Here is a 16,072-nt window from a genome sequence, read left to right on the forward strand (position 1 = left end):
CTCTTTTCCAAAAGAAAGAGTAGTTTAGTACCCTTTTTTCAAAAGAAAGTGCAGTTTTAGTACCCTTTTGCAGAAGAAAGGGTAATTTTTGTACCCTTTTCTAAAAGGAAGTGTAGTTTTAGTACCCTTTTCCAAATGAAAGGGTAGTTTAGTACCCTTTTCCAAAAGAAATGCAGTTTAAGTACCCTTTTAAAGAAGAAAGTCTAGTTTTAGTACCTTTTCCAAAAGAAAGGATAGGTTTGGTACCCTTTTCCAAAAGAGAGGGCAGTTTAGAACCCTTTTCCATGAGGATCGTTTTAATACCCTCTCTCACAGAAAAGGTATTTTTAGTACACTGTCCTACGGAAAAGGGTAGATTTAGGGTACTAAATCTATCCTTTTCCGTGAGTAATGGTACAAAAACTACCCTTTTCCGTGGGAAAGGGTTCTAAAACTACCCTTTTCCGTTGGAAAGGGTACTAAAACTACCCTTTTCCCTTAAAAATTATGTAATTAGTCCAGGTGCTAGCACAAGAACAAGCATGACCATATATATGACCATGTTTGACGGTATTAAGATGTCAGTTCTGTATTTACATTCTCCATTCCTCCATTCCTCTCATATATTACCCGCACAAGTCTCTTTGGTTGTGTTGAGAACAATGTAATTTTTGAAATGACAACTTGATGCTGAGATGGTAGATTGTACCATATAATTTGTGGTTAATGTTCAAATGAGACTACTTTTAATTGTTTCGCCATGATTGGGAAACGCGGTATTTAATCAAAATTTTTCATTTAGCATGATGTTGTTTTTGCAACAAACAATCACAGCAAGCTGGTGCCATAAAAATTTCAGCACTGAAAAGACAATGAATAAGAATTTGGCCCATACTGGAGCAAAATGGGTTTTAATTTTTAAGATCACACGGCCGCAGTAAATTAATTTGTAATAAAATTTTTATGCATACATAAACCGGTAACAACTTTAGTTCAAGCCGTCTAGCTTGTGCGAAAGTACCGGCTTGTGTTTGACTTCTTTCAAGTAATCGATTAATATATTAGAAAATCGATAACAATCTCAATCGACTACTCAGTTTTGTATTTGCAACTCTTGATAGAATTACTAGGTATTGTATCGTAAACAGCTGAGTAAAATTATTTCTCGTGAAGTGTACAATCCATCAACGAGTTTTGGATGGCGCGGACTAGTAACATACATCAAAGTTGCACTAATCACTGATTTTGACCGATAATGCACTCAATATTTTGTGGTTGGGCAACTACCATTACCTGCAATCGAGTATATCTTGTTAGCAACCTATATTACCGAAAAAAGGAGCAGGCGAATCGAGTCGAATGCGAATACAGGATATCGAGTGAGGGTGCATAAACAGGATATCGAGGCCCATATTGCCAATGTCGGTAAATAATCACGGTTTGGGGGTGTCATGAGATGTCATATTCGTAACCTATTCTCAAATACCTTTCATTTGAGTCCCATATAGCCATGATAGATTTATATGCACATTTGAAAGGATTTTTTTTTATCAAATTCGTAATCTACTCCGCCTACCTTTCATTTGAAACCCAATTCCGGACCGGATTGACCCGATGGAGTTCTTCATCTGCAAGGGCTGCCGCCTCATTGTATAACACACTGCTACTGCAACAACATGAGTACAATCATGATGTGCCGTCTAAAAGTGTCATATATATCACATTTAAACCCCGTTTACACTGCTCATTAAATCCGGATTTAAGACTCTCGTCACCTGATTTTATAAAGGGAAAACAGATGATCGAGTCGTTATGTTCGGATTTAAAGACCAGTGTAAACGGGGGTTTATAGGCCTTTTATACAGCACATTGTCGTGCTCATGTTGTTGTTGTAGCCACATGATGTGGAGGTGGCGATCCTTGTCAAGCTCCTGTAGGTGAGCAAGCTCGTTGCGGTCCAAAGAACAAATCGCCGCTGGAACATTGTGGCCATTGGTTATTTAAAGGCGCCAATAACCCGCCTTGCCATCATAGGAACTCAATATTTATGCAAGAGCCGGCGTCGCCCGCCCTCTCAATGAGACTCTTCGCTCCATTCCGCATGGAGCACTCCACTATCCCAGATATATTCATTTATAGGTAGTGGCAGTTGCCCAACAACAAAATATTGAGTGCACTATCTGTCAAAATCAATGATTAGTGCATTGATTTGGTGTTCGTAACTAGTTCGCGCCATTTTTCGTTGTTTATGTGTGTTATGGTTCTTAACTATAAAACACACACCCACAACCAAAACTCGTTGACAGAAATTGCACTTCGCGAGAAAAACTTGTACTCAGCTGTTTACGGTACACTACCTGGTAATTATGTCATGCCACTATCCGCAACCTGTGGACGCGCCCTGTAGCCTGCAGCTAAGCTTCAATGTTCCAGCCCGAGTGATGATCACAGCTATCCCGTGCCGGTCGTACTCATCGTGTGTACGTGTTGATTACAGCTTTTGTCAAAAGCGTTTTTTTCTGTTCTTTGATTATAACTTATATGTTATATTATAAGTTTTTTTGGACAGAATATGTTTTCCACTTTCCGTCATTTCTTATTTCAAAAATTTTTAAAAATAATATTTTAATAAAATTGTTATTTTATCATTGTTATTTGGGAAGTGCTTCAAAAGAGTAATCGCGAAAAACATTGGTTTTCAACGGTGAAAAACGAACGAACGAAAAAGTCTGAGTATTCGGCTACTTCAAAGTCGATTATCCGACTTTTTACATCAGTAAAAGTCGACTTCGGCTTTTCTACACAAAATGTCGATTAATCGATTAGTCGAAAATCGAAAAGCAAAAACCCTAGAATAAGTTTGCGACCTATATTACCGAAAAAGAAGATTCGGCTGCTGTAATCGAATACAGGAGGATATCATCGGGTGCATACACAGGAACGTGAACGTGGTGAGTGTAAAGTATTCTTCTCAACTTTTTATTAACTCTAAAAGAAAATTGTTTTTCTACATTCTGTTTGTAGATATTTTCCTTGAAAATTTTCGCTACTGCTAGTCTAAGCCTGACTGCAAGTTTTGTTTTATCCCTTTGCTGTATTACGAATCAATCTAAATGAGCCCAAAATGAAAGTTACAATCAAATCATGGATGGGTGTTGCATCATGGCGTTGGATAGCAAACGATGAAAATTGCGGTATTTGTCGTATGTCTTTTGAGAGTACCTGTCCGGAATGTGCACTTCCCGGCGATGATTGCCCCTTGGTTTGGGGAGTATGTTCTCATTGCTTTCACATGCATTGCATTGTCAAATGGCTAAATTTGCAACCAATGAACAAACAGTGTCCCATGTGCCGACAAGCTTGGAAGTTTAACATACATTGAATTGCGGCGCTGTAAAAAAATGGCTCCCAGTGCCTAACTACATACCGGTTGGTCGGCAAACAACAACAACGAAGATCAATCAAACGCTCAAAATCAAAGAAAGAATACAGTGGACTATAATCTCAAAATTTTAACTTGAAAGAAAATTCTTGCAAATCAAAAAGAAAAATAATAGTCAAAAATTTACTTGCCATTATCGTCGTCTCATTTCTGGTGCATCAGTGTGTGTACATGTGAATGTATGTTAGTGAGCGTGTGCGTGTGTGTGCAAAATAAGGAAATTAGTTTAGGGGAGGAATGCCGCACAAAGTAAGTTGTACATAAAAAAACATCTGCCGCTCGCGCTACTGCTGCTTTAAAATAGTAGTAGTAGAACATATTGATTTTAGTAACGGTACTCCTTGGCAGTTTGCATGCTTGCTTTTGCTCAAACAGAGTCGAGTCGTAGAACACGAGAACCCTACGTCACAGCGCCAGAGTTTGACAATTTCGATTGCATTTTAACGAGAGAAAGAGAGAGGGAGCGAAAAATATAACAAGGATATTGAGGAGATTGAATTGAGCAAAGTGAATGTGGGTAAGTAACCATAAGGGTGTCTTTATTATAAACAATAGAACAAATCATCATGTGTTATGGTTGTTGTTTTTTTTTCTTTTTTTTTTTTTGTTGCTTCACAACCTTCCACCAAACAACACCAGCAGCATCAGTAAAGAAGCATCCTTTATTTTATTGGAAGTTGTAAAAGGAAGAAGAACATCTTGCATTGCCTTGCTTTTAAAACAACCGGTAATTTGGAAAAAATGGAAGAAGAGCATCATAAATTAACACTGCCCGGCTTACCGCCTTTGCCTAAAAGCCTTAGTGCTGCCATTGGCCAACCAAACTCTTCATCTTCACCCTTAAGTCATGTGCATGCCCACTTCTTGGATCCCGAGTTATATTTGGGTGCCTCGACTTCAGCAGCCGCCTCATCACATCGCCAACGCGTGGGCGGTGCAAATAGCTCCAACTCCTACCGCCATGGCAGCTTATCGTCCACCCAAGAATCGTTGAGTGATCGGGAAAGCATACACAGTCGAGCCTCTTCCACCCACAGTGCGGGCGGCGGAGGACATCTCTCGCATTATGGCCAGCAACAGCATACACCCACCAACAATAATCATTCGAGTCATAGCAGCAATAATAACTCGCACAACCATCATGCATCACGCACCGATAGTGACAGCACCTCCGGTTCAAGCACCACCACTAAACTGGACACCCAATTGGCCATACTGAGGCGCGAAATGTATGGGCTGCGACAATTGGATTTATCGTTGCTATCACAATTGTGGGCCCTTAACGAATCGATACAGGGCTTTCGTGCTTATATTCAGGAACAGGAGGCTTTGTCGCCTCCATCCCCCTCGCCCACACCATCAGAGACCAACTCTTTGACATCGGAGCCAGATGAAGAATCGTACTCGGGCCAACATGCTGTACCCGTCAAGCTGGTGCCGCAAACGCCCACAGCGAACGTGCAGAGTCTATTGCCCAAACGCGGTTCAACCACTTCGCACGCCTCCTCAACTTCCACCTCGAATACATCTGGTTCCTCTTCCAATAACTCATCGATAAGTAAACATCAGCACCATAGCAGTGGCGGCGGAGGTGGTGGATTCCCAAGTCCCAATATTGTGGGACTTATGCCCCCTCAAGCTCCCTTGCCACAAAAATCGCATCCACAATTGCCACGTATATTACAACAGAGAATGCGTCGAGCGCCACCGCCACCTCCACCAAATCGTCCAAAGTCTTCGACTTCAATTACCTCGAACTCATCACATGGTGGTGGTGGTGGTGGTGGCAGTGTTCATCATCATCATTCGACGGCGACAAGTAGCAAATCATCATCACCTTCACCCTCACCAGGGGGTGGTGGTGGAGGTGGTCTAACAAGTCAATCCTCTTCGTCAATGGCTTCAAGGCATGTATGACAAAACCCCTTCTTAGACTAGGCCTTGGAGTTGCCAGTCTAGTCTAAGAACAAAGGGAAATAAATAGCTAACTGGAAAATCAAACATACATACATACGAAGCGGAGAAAGGAGTTCATCAACCAAAAACTCTGGCAACTCTGCTAACCAAAAAAAAGGAAATCTTTAAGATTCCTCGTCAATTTTATACTTTTAAAGGATAAAAACAACCACCATGCAATTGAAACACAAAAATGTAAGTTACATTCTTTTGCACCATACCATATGAATTTAAAACATTAACACTTTTTCACCAAAATAGGGTGAGTGGTATTACTAATTAAGTCATGCCTCGAAATATTGATCTGCGACCCTATAAAGTATATACATACACTCTTGATTGTCCGTCCGTCTGCGGACATCACTTTAACGGTCGATGGATATGGTCCTTGAGGATATCAATTGGCCATCATTGGTTCAGATTTGGATATAGCTACCATAAAACTGTTGCACCGGGTTGACATCATGAGCCCGTGGAGTTGGATTTTTGCTAGGTGATATACGTTTATACCCTCCACCACCCACAATGTAATTCGATCCACCGAGTTGACTTCTTGAGCTAACATGATCCTCAATTTTTGGTCAAATTGGCCGACATTTGTCATGTGAAGTACGTTTAAACCTTGCATCGCCCACATTTAATCCCGCCCAGAAAGGTTCCTTAATAGATAAAGACCTCAAATAAACCTATATCAGGATTAACTGCAGTGAGCTCCACAAATCTAGAATATTTACATGATTGAACTGAATTTTAGGATGTAAAGTAAGTCCGATTTTATTCTAATCCCATTTGCCTGAAACGCCTGTACGATAGATTTTTCTTACAACTAAATATGGTTCAAATCGGTTGATACTCCTATATGTGTTGGGTAAGGTTGAAAGGCACTCGGTAACAGGCCACCTTACTCGGCATCCTAAGGTCTCCACAATTGCAGTGCAGTGGGAAATAAGTTGCATTATCATCCCATGACCACCAACCTTCCAGAAGTCGGCTTCTCCCTGTGTCTAGTTGGACTTCTAAGACACACAATTGCAATTATAAGTCAGACAGTCATCAGCCCGAGGTTATATGATTCTCCGAATAAATGAGGTCTTATTATGTGAAAAACTAGGTCACGGGGTGTTGGCCATCCTGCAATCAACGGCATCATCTCATGCCCCATTGGCTCAGTCCTTTTAAAAATCGTCTGCCCTAACTAGGAGCTCGCATAGAAGATGCTTTAAATCGGTTCCTAATCCTAGATGTACGTTAGATGGTAGGGCATTGGATAGGAGGACGCTTCACTTGGTCTCTTTGGGTTGTTGTTGTTGTAGCAGTGTTGTACACTGAGGTGGCAGGTGAAAGACGCTTCACTTGCGTCTACCCAACCATGAATCTCGATGAAGCCGATACACGTACACGGAGGTGTATCCCCTTTACAACGGAAGACGGGTTGACAGGACCTCAGTCACTTTTGGCGACGTAATCGTGACTGATCCGAAGATATTCGCCAGTTTGTTCATCCGTCAATTTATTTTGCATCCCGAGAGTGACAGGGCAAGGAGTAGAGCCATTCGCCGTATTCGTGGTCTCCAAGCCGATGGAGAGCTATCACAATTTACCGTGGGCGAAGTTACGAATGTCATCCATGGTGCCAAATCATCCAAGACGTTGGGGCCCGACGTAATCTCTACATTGATGCTGAAGAATCTGAAGTAGAGAAACGTACTACTGTCATCAACCTCTCTTTGAACATTCTTATAGTTCCCGATGTCTGTAAAATGGGTAGAGTGATCCCGCTACTGAAGCTTGGAAAGAATCTGAGTTTAGGGGAAACGTAACAGTAGCGAAGACGCTTGAGGCATTACTCATCCCGAGCTTCGTAGGAGAATTTCCATTCGCCGAGCATCAATGTGGATTTCGATGACTGCATAGCTCAACAACTGCTTTGCATGACATCACTGCACATATTTGCGTGGCTTCAATTAGCCCTGGCCATGTGATAGAACGGTCCTCGTGGTACTGGACCTATCGAAGGCGGTCGACGTCCCTCCAGCCAGGCCTGAAACGCTGAGTCGCGAATTATCTGTGTGGTCGCCAGTCATTTGGGGAATTTAGGGATAAGAAGTCGAAGCACCGTGAAACGGAATTCCCCAAGGTGGGGTGATATCTCCGGCACTGTTTAACCTCTACCTATTCTCCATTCCACCCTCTCCAGACGGCATATCATGCAAAGAAACAGACAAAGAAACCTTGTTGACCACTCACAACGCAATTGACCGGTCTGTGATAGGTTATGCAGCGCTAGTGTGGTCTCGTCAGCTCTGTGACACTCAGTGGAATAATATTCAGATGTCAGAATGCCGCCCTCCGAACTGCGACAGGCTGTTTCCTCAGTTCCCATGTGGACCACCTCCATCCGGAGACAAAAGTCCTACCAGTGCGAAGTCATAACTACATGCTGTCTAAGCAATACCTTTTGGGCTGTTATCGCAGAGACCATCCGAATCATCATCTTGTGGATAGTTATCCGCCGCCCAGAAGCCTTAAGGTAGATCTACATGATCTAGATCATGCGGTTCAGCGCTACAAGAGTAAACCTCTGGATCAAAGGGCATATCAAGGCTGTCTAGACAACATTCATGCAGACTCGGTAGCAGATGCGGTAAAGAGCTACCGGGTGAATATAGTCCTTGGAGAACTATCGCCTCCCATTGCACCTGAAAATATTGACCTTCCCCGGCAAATCAGAGTTGTTCTGGCTCAATTACGTTCCGGCAGATGCAGCCGCCTAAACTCTTATAGAGCAGGGATTGATGCCAACGTGCAAGGTGTATGTCACGATTGTGACCAGAGACCACACGATACAACCGCCCAGCCAGACCCACTCGACTCAGACCCAGATCCCTCTGGGAGCACTCCATCTAGTAGCAGAGTTTCTGGAATTTGACACTCAACGCAATTAAGCAGACGAAAGATAGAACACAACAAACGGCTACAACAAAAACATGGGATTTATTTGGAATTTCAATGTTGGAAGTTGGAAAATTCAGCCATGTGACAGTGTGAATCCTTCGATGTTGGAATCTGGTGCTACTAACTATCTTGTTCTTTGCCGCGACGAAGTCTATTTAACCCTAAATCCATTTTCGGAAGTTTCTTCGTGTAGGCAAAATTTTCCAACTGTTGGGCCAAATATATTTTCTTTCCCCATGTTTGCATTAAAAACTCCCAGAACAATTTTAATATCATGGGCGGGACATCGGTCATATTCTCTTTCTAGGCGTTTGTAGAAAATATCTTCGGTCTGGGGCATGGTGCAAATAAGGCTGATGTTGAAGAATTTGGCCTTTATGCGGATTGTGGCTAGCCGCTCATTCACTGTAGTAAATCTGGAAGCAAGGTGTTTCAGTCTCCGACTAACCACAAATCCACAAGACGACATTCATGCCTCGTTTCATGGTAGCTATAATATAGAGCGTCACCTCTCGGTGTTGTTGTGAGGCCCTTCCCGAGCCATCGCAGTTTTGTCTGCCCTGCATTTCTCCAATACACCCGCCAGTGCGTATACTGCACTCTCTCTATAACGAGTGTGGACATTCCAGATGCAGATAAGCAAATCATGGTCCTTAAAGCGTTTGCGTGGGTCGTCAACATAGGATCCGTTTTTAATCTTCTTCGTTTTTCAAAGTAAATTCATCAAGTTTTCCGGGTGATGGGCTACTAACCCGACTCCCCAACCCATCATGGCCATTTTAGCTCATTACCTTTAACGGATATTAAACCTAGCTACCCATGTGACACCGCGGGGTTGTTTGTGTCCACATTTGAGATGAAAGAAGACCAAGATAAGCATGGGTTTTTGCCAAGTCAAACCCAATTAGAACCGTTGCTTGATTTCGAACATCGCCAAGTCACCAAAAATATACAGAGCTCCAGATTTAATATCTTGAACCCCTGGAATCCGCAGTTGTTATCCGTTTTGTCCGAAATTTTGTTCGAGGTTTTCTGATAAAATGATCTCCCGATTTGACAACTTGAGCCCTGAATGTCGCAGTTGTTATCAGATTTAGCTGAAATTGGCACTAAGTTGTTCTGTTACGACTTCCAATAACAGAGCTAAGTAAGGTCGAAATCGGTCTATAATCTGATTTAGCTCCCATGTAAACTGACCTCCCGATGTAAGATCCTGAGCCGCTGAAAGCCGCAATTGTTGCACGATTTGCCTGAAATTTCCACCAACCTTGGCGCCCGAGCAAACAGGTCCATGCTCGGGCGCCACTGAACGACGAGTTTCCTCCGATACTGGGGTAAAACTTGCGAGGGAAGGATTCGTCACACAAATTTATAATTTCGGAGACAATAAAAGAGAAAAACCGTATAATAGGCTTCGTGGTTTATCGGTTTATTCAAGAACTTTAGTTTATACGGAGATATTGACTTCCTGAAGGTCTGCCCATGCACCGGGGAGACATGGCTAAGTACTCCGAAAGTGATTCGGGGTGTTGTCATAGATATTCCGGCGAGAAGACCTAGGTAGGTACACCGGTCATCGCGTCTATGTAGAACTGGCTAAGCACTTCTGTTCGGATCTGGCGATCCTCAGGGGGAAAAATGCGTGTGTAGTACTCCGCCTAAATGGTGTTGGTCTAAGGGCAACTGTAACTGGCAGTGGTGGTGTAAGGTAGCGGTTAATGTCGAATATGTAGATGGCCTGCGGGGCATTCACGTTTTTCAAGGAATGATTGAATCCCGTTGGTTCAGGGTTACTATTGCGGCCTGCGTAAATACTCGTCGGGCATTCACTTTTTTCACGCTATGATAGTCACGTTGGGTTACGATCACGAAGGTGGCCTGCGTTAGCATACCACGGGTTTTTAACCCGCTACACACGAAACGGCGGAGTCATGGCGCTACACGAAGGTGGCCTCCGCAAGCACAACGCGGGATCTGGTCGTTTCACGGAAAATCCGGTCACGAAATCTGAAAGCAGCAACTGTAGTTGTAGCCACATTTTCATGTGGAGCTGGCCTCAACTGTTGTACGATTTGACTGAAATTTCCATCAACTTTGGCAAGTATGGTTCAAATCGGTCCCTGCTCGGGCGCCACTGTAACGAGGGTAAAGCCCGCGAGGGAAGGCTTCGCCACAGAAATGTATAATTTCGGAGGCAGTCAAAGAGAGAGACGGTATACACGAAACGGGGGAGTCACGGCTCTATACGAAGGTGGCCTGCGTAAGCACACCGCGGGTCAGGGTGTTTCATGGAATATCCGGTCACGAACTCTAGTGGCCTGCATAAGCACACCGCGGAATCTAACACGCTACACACGAAGCGACAGTCACGGTGATTCACGACTCAAGAAGGTCGCCTGTGTATCTCGGAATTAGCGTGTTTCACGGGAAAACCGGTTACGAACTCTGGTGGCCTGCACAGGCACACCGCGGAATTGAACGCGCTACACACGAAACAGGAAGTCAAGGTGATACACGAAGGTGACCTGCGTAATCATACCGCGGGGTCAGGGTGTTTCACGGAATAGTCGGTCACGAACTCTGGTGGACTGTGTATAAACACCGCGGCGTCAGCGTGTTTCACGGGATAGAGGTCACGAACTCTGTTGGCCTGCGTAAGCACAATGCGGGACCAAATGCGCTACACACGAAATGGCGGAGTCACGGTGATTCAGGACTCAGTAAGGTGGCCTGCGTAAGCACATCCGGGCTCAGCGAAATGAGTTGCACAACTGTGCCATGTATGGTCCTAATCGGTCTATAACATGATATATTTTACATATATACATACCTCCAGACTTGACATCTTGAGCCCCTGGAAGCCGCAATTGTTATCCGTTTTGGCTGAAATTCACATCAACTGTGGCAAGTATGGTCCAAATCGGTCTATATCGTGTGTAGCGGGGTCAAATGCGCTACACACGAAATGGCGGAGTCACGGTGATTCAGGACTCAATAAGAAGGCCTGCGTAAGCACACCTCGGGGTCAGTGAAATGGGCTACACAATCGTGCCATGAATGGTCCTAATCGGTCTATAACATGACATAGTTCCCGTATATACATACCTCCAGACTTGACATCTTGAGCCTCTGGAAGCCGCAATTGTTATCCGTTTTGGCTGGAATTCACATCAACTGTGGCAAGTATATTCCAAATCGGTTTATAACCTGATTTAGCTCCCCTCTATACCGACCTCCAGATTTGAGATCTGGTATATCTTATATATAAAAATCAATTTGTGTTTGTAGGTTTGTTTGTTTGTGTGTTCTTTATAGACTCAGAAACGGCTGAACCGATTTTCTTGAAATTTTCACAGATGGTGCATAATGATTCCGTGGTGAAAATAGGGTACTACATTTTTTGATATCTGAAGGGGGGGGCGGAACCTCCCCCTTACCCTAATTTTCAGAAACGCCAGATCTCGGAGATGGGTGGTGCGATTTAAGCGAAATTTTGTGTGCTCTCATATAGGACCCTAAAAATAAAAATTTGGTATCCGAATTTTGGATGGGGTCGGCCGCCCCACCCTAAAACCTACCAAACATATATTTAGACCAATTACGACAATATGGGACTCAAATGAAAAGTATTTAGGATAAGAAAACGTATCTGATATCCAATTGTCGGACCAAGTGCTAGGGGGACCACCCCAAGCCCCAAAACACCCCTAAATCGGACATATTTACCGACCAAGACAATATGGGACTCAAATGAAAGGTATTTGCGAGTAGAATACGAATCTGATATCCAAATGTGTGACCACGTTTCAGGGGGTCCGCCTCTCCCCCAAAACACTCCCCAAACAGGACTTATTTACTGACCATGGGAATATGGGGCTTAAATAAAAGATATTTAAGTGTATAATTATAATCTGATATACAAATATGGTACCAAGTGTTTGGGGGGCCGCCTTTCCCCAAAAACCTCCCCCAAAGGGGACACATTTACGACCATAGCCACATGGGGCTCAAATGAAAGGTCTTTGGGAGTAAAGCACAAATCTGATATCAATATTCGAGAAAAGTGTCTATGGGGCCACCCCACCACCACAACACCACCCAACCCCAAAAACACCCCTAAATCGGACATATTTACCGATCATGGCAATGTGGAACTCAAATGAAAGGTATTTGCGAGTAGAATACGAATCTGATATCCAAATGTGGGACCACGTTTCTGGGGGGGGGGCTGTACCCCTTCCCCAAAACACCCCCCCCCCCAACAGGACTTATTTACTGACCATGGGAATATGGGGCTTAAATAATAGATATTTGAGTGTAGAATTAGAATCTGATATCCAAATGTGGAACCAAGAGTTTTGGGGTCCGCCTCTCCCCAAAAACATCCCCCAAAGGGGACAAATTTACGACCATAGCAATATGGGGCACAAATAAAAGGTCTTTGGGAGTAATGCACGAATTTGATATCAATATTCGGGAAAAGTGTCTATGGGGCCAACCCACCCCCACAACACCAAAGTAAGACTTTGCTGACTCTTACAATATGAGGCTCAAATACGAGGGTTTTTAGAGTGGAACACGAATCCGATATATATTTTCAAGACCAACTCACTGAGATGCCGCCCATCCCCCAAAACACCCCCCAAGCCGGTCATGTTTGCCGACTATGGAAATATGGGGCTCAAATTAAAGGTATTTGGGAGTAGAATACGAATTTGATGTCCAAATGTAGGACCATGTATTTAGGGCATCACCCCTTTCCCAAAACACCCCCAAAGGGAAACATTTTTTCGACTATGCCAATATGTGGCTCAAATGAAAGGTATTTGAGATTAGAAATCGAATTTGATACCTATTTTGGGGCCTTGTGTTTGGGGGACGCCTCATCCTGTAAACTCCTCTTCAGCCAATGGCAATATAACAATGGCAAATATATGGTATTTGAGACAAGAGCGCGATGCTGATATTTTTTCAGGGCCAAGTGTCTGGGGGACCTCCTCAGCCCCGAAAACACCACTAAATCAGACATCACCTTACATCTAAACTTAAATTCGTAGACCAATAAAGATCATATGGGATTCACATAAAGGCACTTATATTGTTAAACATTTAGTCAAGCGATATACTATTGGGTTGCCCAAAAAGTAATTGCGGATTTTTTAAAAGAAAATTAATGCTTTTTTAATAAAACTTAGAATGAACTTTAATCAAATATATAATTGCCATTTTGTTCGATAACCTTTTGCCATCTTCCTGGCAAATTTAGTATTCCACGCTCATAGAACTTCTGGCCTTTATCTGCAGAAAACTGAACCAAGTGCGATTTTATAGCCTCATCATTGCCGAAAGTTTTACCATTTCAGGAGTTCTGCAAAGATCGAAATAAATGGTAGTCTGATGGTGCAAGGTCAGGGCTATATGGTGGATGCATCAAAAGTTCCCAGCCAAGCTCACTCAGTTTTTGCGAGTGACCAAAGATGTGTGCGGTCTAGCGTTGTCCTGGTGGAATATCACACCTTTACGATTGACCAATTCTGGTCGCTTCTCCTTGATGGCTGGCTGTATTCAATTTGTCCAATTGTTGACAGTAAACATCCGAATTAATCGTTTGGTTCCTTGGAAGCAGCTCAAAATATACCACACCCTTCCAATCCCACTAAACAGACAGCATAACCTTCTTTTGGTGGATATCAGCCTTTGAAGTGGTTTGAGCTGGTTCATCATGCTTGGACCATGATCGTTTTCGACTAACGTTGTTGTAAACAATCCATTTTTCATCTCCAGTTATGATTCGTTTTAAAAACGGATCGAATTCATTGCGTTTAAAGTGCATATCACAAGCGTCGATTCGGTTTGTTAAATGAATTTCTTTCAATACGTGTGGTACCCAAGCTTTTTCACCAGTCCAAAACTTTTTATGTGATAATGAACGGTTGATTTTGGTATATTTAATTTCTCTCCTATCTCACGCTCAGTTACATGACGATCCAATTCGATTAATGCTTAAAATTTGTCAACGCCGACTATATGAAAAATCCGCAATTACTTTTTGGGCAACCCAATATTTTCGTAGCATGGTATTTCACTAAAAGATCTTTAATTGTCGAAAATAAATATTCCAAGGAAACTTTTGTTCCGTATAAAGTTAAAGAAGGCGCAGCGGAGCGAGCCCGGGTCAGCTAGTCTACCATATAAATCGATGCTTGTGTGTATTTTACGGCCCTAAAGGGCTTCAATTTTTTTGATTTGGCAGAAAATTTTGTGTTCAAAGTACACATTTACCCTTCAAAAAAGGTAAATTTTTAGCAGAATCCCTGATGGTGCGCTCTCAAGATTCGTCACGGCCGAACTTAACTCGTTTTTACTTGTTTTTAGTATTCTTATATTGTATATAAATTTTGTGATTTATATTTTTCTTTTCTTCCTTACTTACAGTAATGCTGAAACACTATGACTTTAAACTACAAGACACTCGTTATTCTACCGCTTTAGCAGTAGACTCAACTACCTATATCTTCAAAAACAATCGCAAATCAAACTCTTTGCATAAAAACAAGAACTGTTCGAAACATTCAGCCATCATCAATCATCATCTTCCTCCTCAATCAAAAAGGGGTGAGTTAAAGTGAAAGTAGTAGTAGAATTTTTAGTAAAGAAATGGAAACTACCACTAGAATGGTTTTAGCCGAGACAAGAACCCAAATCTCTCTAGTTATTTTAACAAAGCATACAACGCAAAACAATGCAAATCTCAAAGATTGGTCAATTTTGTTCCCATACATTTGTACACAAAAAGTAAAAAAAAAAAAACAAAAAAACTTGAAAACAAAACAAACAAGCAAAAAAATGGTTGCGAAGCAGACAAACTCAATAACTAGTTAGTATTGTAAATTTTTATTAAGTATACAAACACTTGTATTTAATATTGATAAACTTCTATATGGCAAGTTAGGAATAGAGAGAAAAATCACAATTTACTCATCAAAAATCATCAAATCAAATGTAATTAGAATACTATGGTACGAAAAACTCGAATTGAAAATTGCATTGTATCGTTATTTTGGGGTCTATTATTCCTAAAACATTTGTACATATATTTATTTATGGAAATGCTCTATTAACTCAAAAAAATATGCTAAGATTCCCAAAAATATGATGTACATGAGAACATATATCCAAAAATTTCTTGTGGGGTTTTTGTAAGTAAAAACAAATTTATTTTGGAGTAAAAATATGGTCAAAAGGTTCTTAAATTATACGCCTTCTTAAGGCTATATAGTTGTTGTTGCCAACAAAAGACTCAAGTTTAACTTAACAACTATTTAAATACATCTTTATTCAATACTAGCTGGATAGGGCCCGCCCCTATACTGGCATCGTCTGGAAAAAGTCTTCTTTGGGGGTGCTGATACGGTCTTTCAAATATTTCGCCCCAATGTGGATATGATATTGGTGTTCTACTCTGGAATACCACATTTTTAAAGGTCCCCAGGTCCTCCCGTGACTATCCCAATTTGAGGGTAAAAAGTGTACTCTCCTACCAAAGACCAAATGTAATTATTCTTCATTTTCTATTTTTGATTCCATATTTTGGGTAGGATGGAGGGAGGGCAATTGCCCTCTGAAACGTCTTTTCATTTGAACATGACAGTTTGGGAGGAGAGGGTCGCTCCCCCCGACGCTAAGACCCAAAAAGACAATTTATTCGTGTCCTTTAATGACGTTGTTGTTGTAGCAGTT

The 16,072-nt window shown here is 42.2% G+C and overlaps 2 protein-coding genes across 4 annotated transcripts; both read left to right on the forward strand.

The window, feature by feature from the left end:
- The first annotated feature begins 2,819 nt into the window (after positions 1-2,819).
- On the forward strand, positions 2,820-3,554 carry LOC106093125 (anaphase-promoting complex subunit 11). 2 transcript variants are annotated; one of them, XM_013260120.2, is made up of 2 exons: positions 2,820-2,930; positions 3,004-3,554. In XM_013260120.2, the coding sequence occupies exon 2, from the start codon at positions 3,104-3,106 to the stop codon at positions 3,359-3,361; it is 258 nt and encodes an 85-aa protein (XP_013115574.1). In that variant the 5' UTR covers positions 2,820-2,930; positions 3,004-3,103; the 3' UTR covers positions 3,362-3,554. The 2 variants fall into 2 exon arrangements, with proteins under 2 accessions (XP_013115574.1, XP_013115575.1); XM_013260121.2 differs by having other exon boundaries at positions 2,820-2,927.
- A 97-nt stretch (positions 3,555-3,651) lies between these two features.
- LOC106093124 (optomotor-blind protein) lies at positions 3,652-15,504 on the forward strand. 2 transcript variants are annotated; one of them, XM_059365835.1, is made up of 3 exons: positions 3,652-3,938; positions 4,061-5,572; positions 14,768-15,504. In XM_059365835.1, exon 2 carries the CDS (start codon positions 4,163-4,165, stop codon positions 5,336-5,338), a length of 1,176 nt encoding a protein of 391 aa, XP_059221818.1. In that variant the 5' UTR covers positions 3,652-3,938; positions 4,061-4,162; the 3' UTR covers positions 5,339-5,572; positions 14,768-15,504. The 2 variants fall into 2 exon arrangements, with proteins under 2 accessions (XP_059221818.1, XP_059221817.1); XM_059365834.1 differs by having other exon boundaries at positions 4,064-5,572.
- The last annotated feature ends 568 nt before the right edge of the window (positions 15,505-16,072 follow it).

The sequence above is a fragment of the Stomoxys calcitrans genome, chromosome 3, assembly GCF_963082655.1.
Source record: "Stomoxys calcitrans chromosome 3, idStoCalc2.1, whole genome shotgun sequence".
Lineage (NCBI taxonomy): Eukaryota > Metazoa > Arthropoda > Insecta > Diptera > Muscidae > Stomoxys > Stomoxys calcitrans.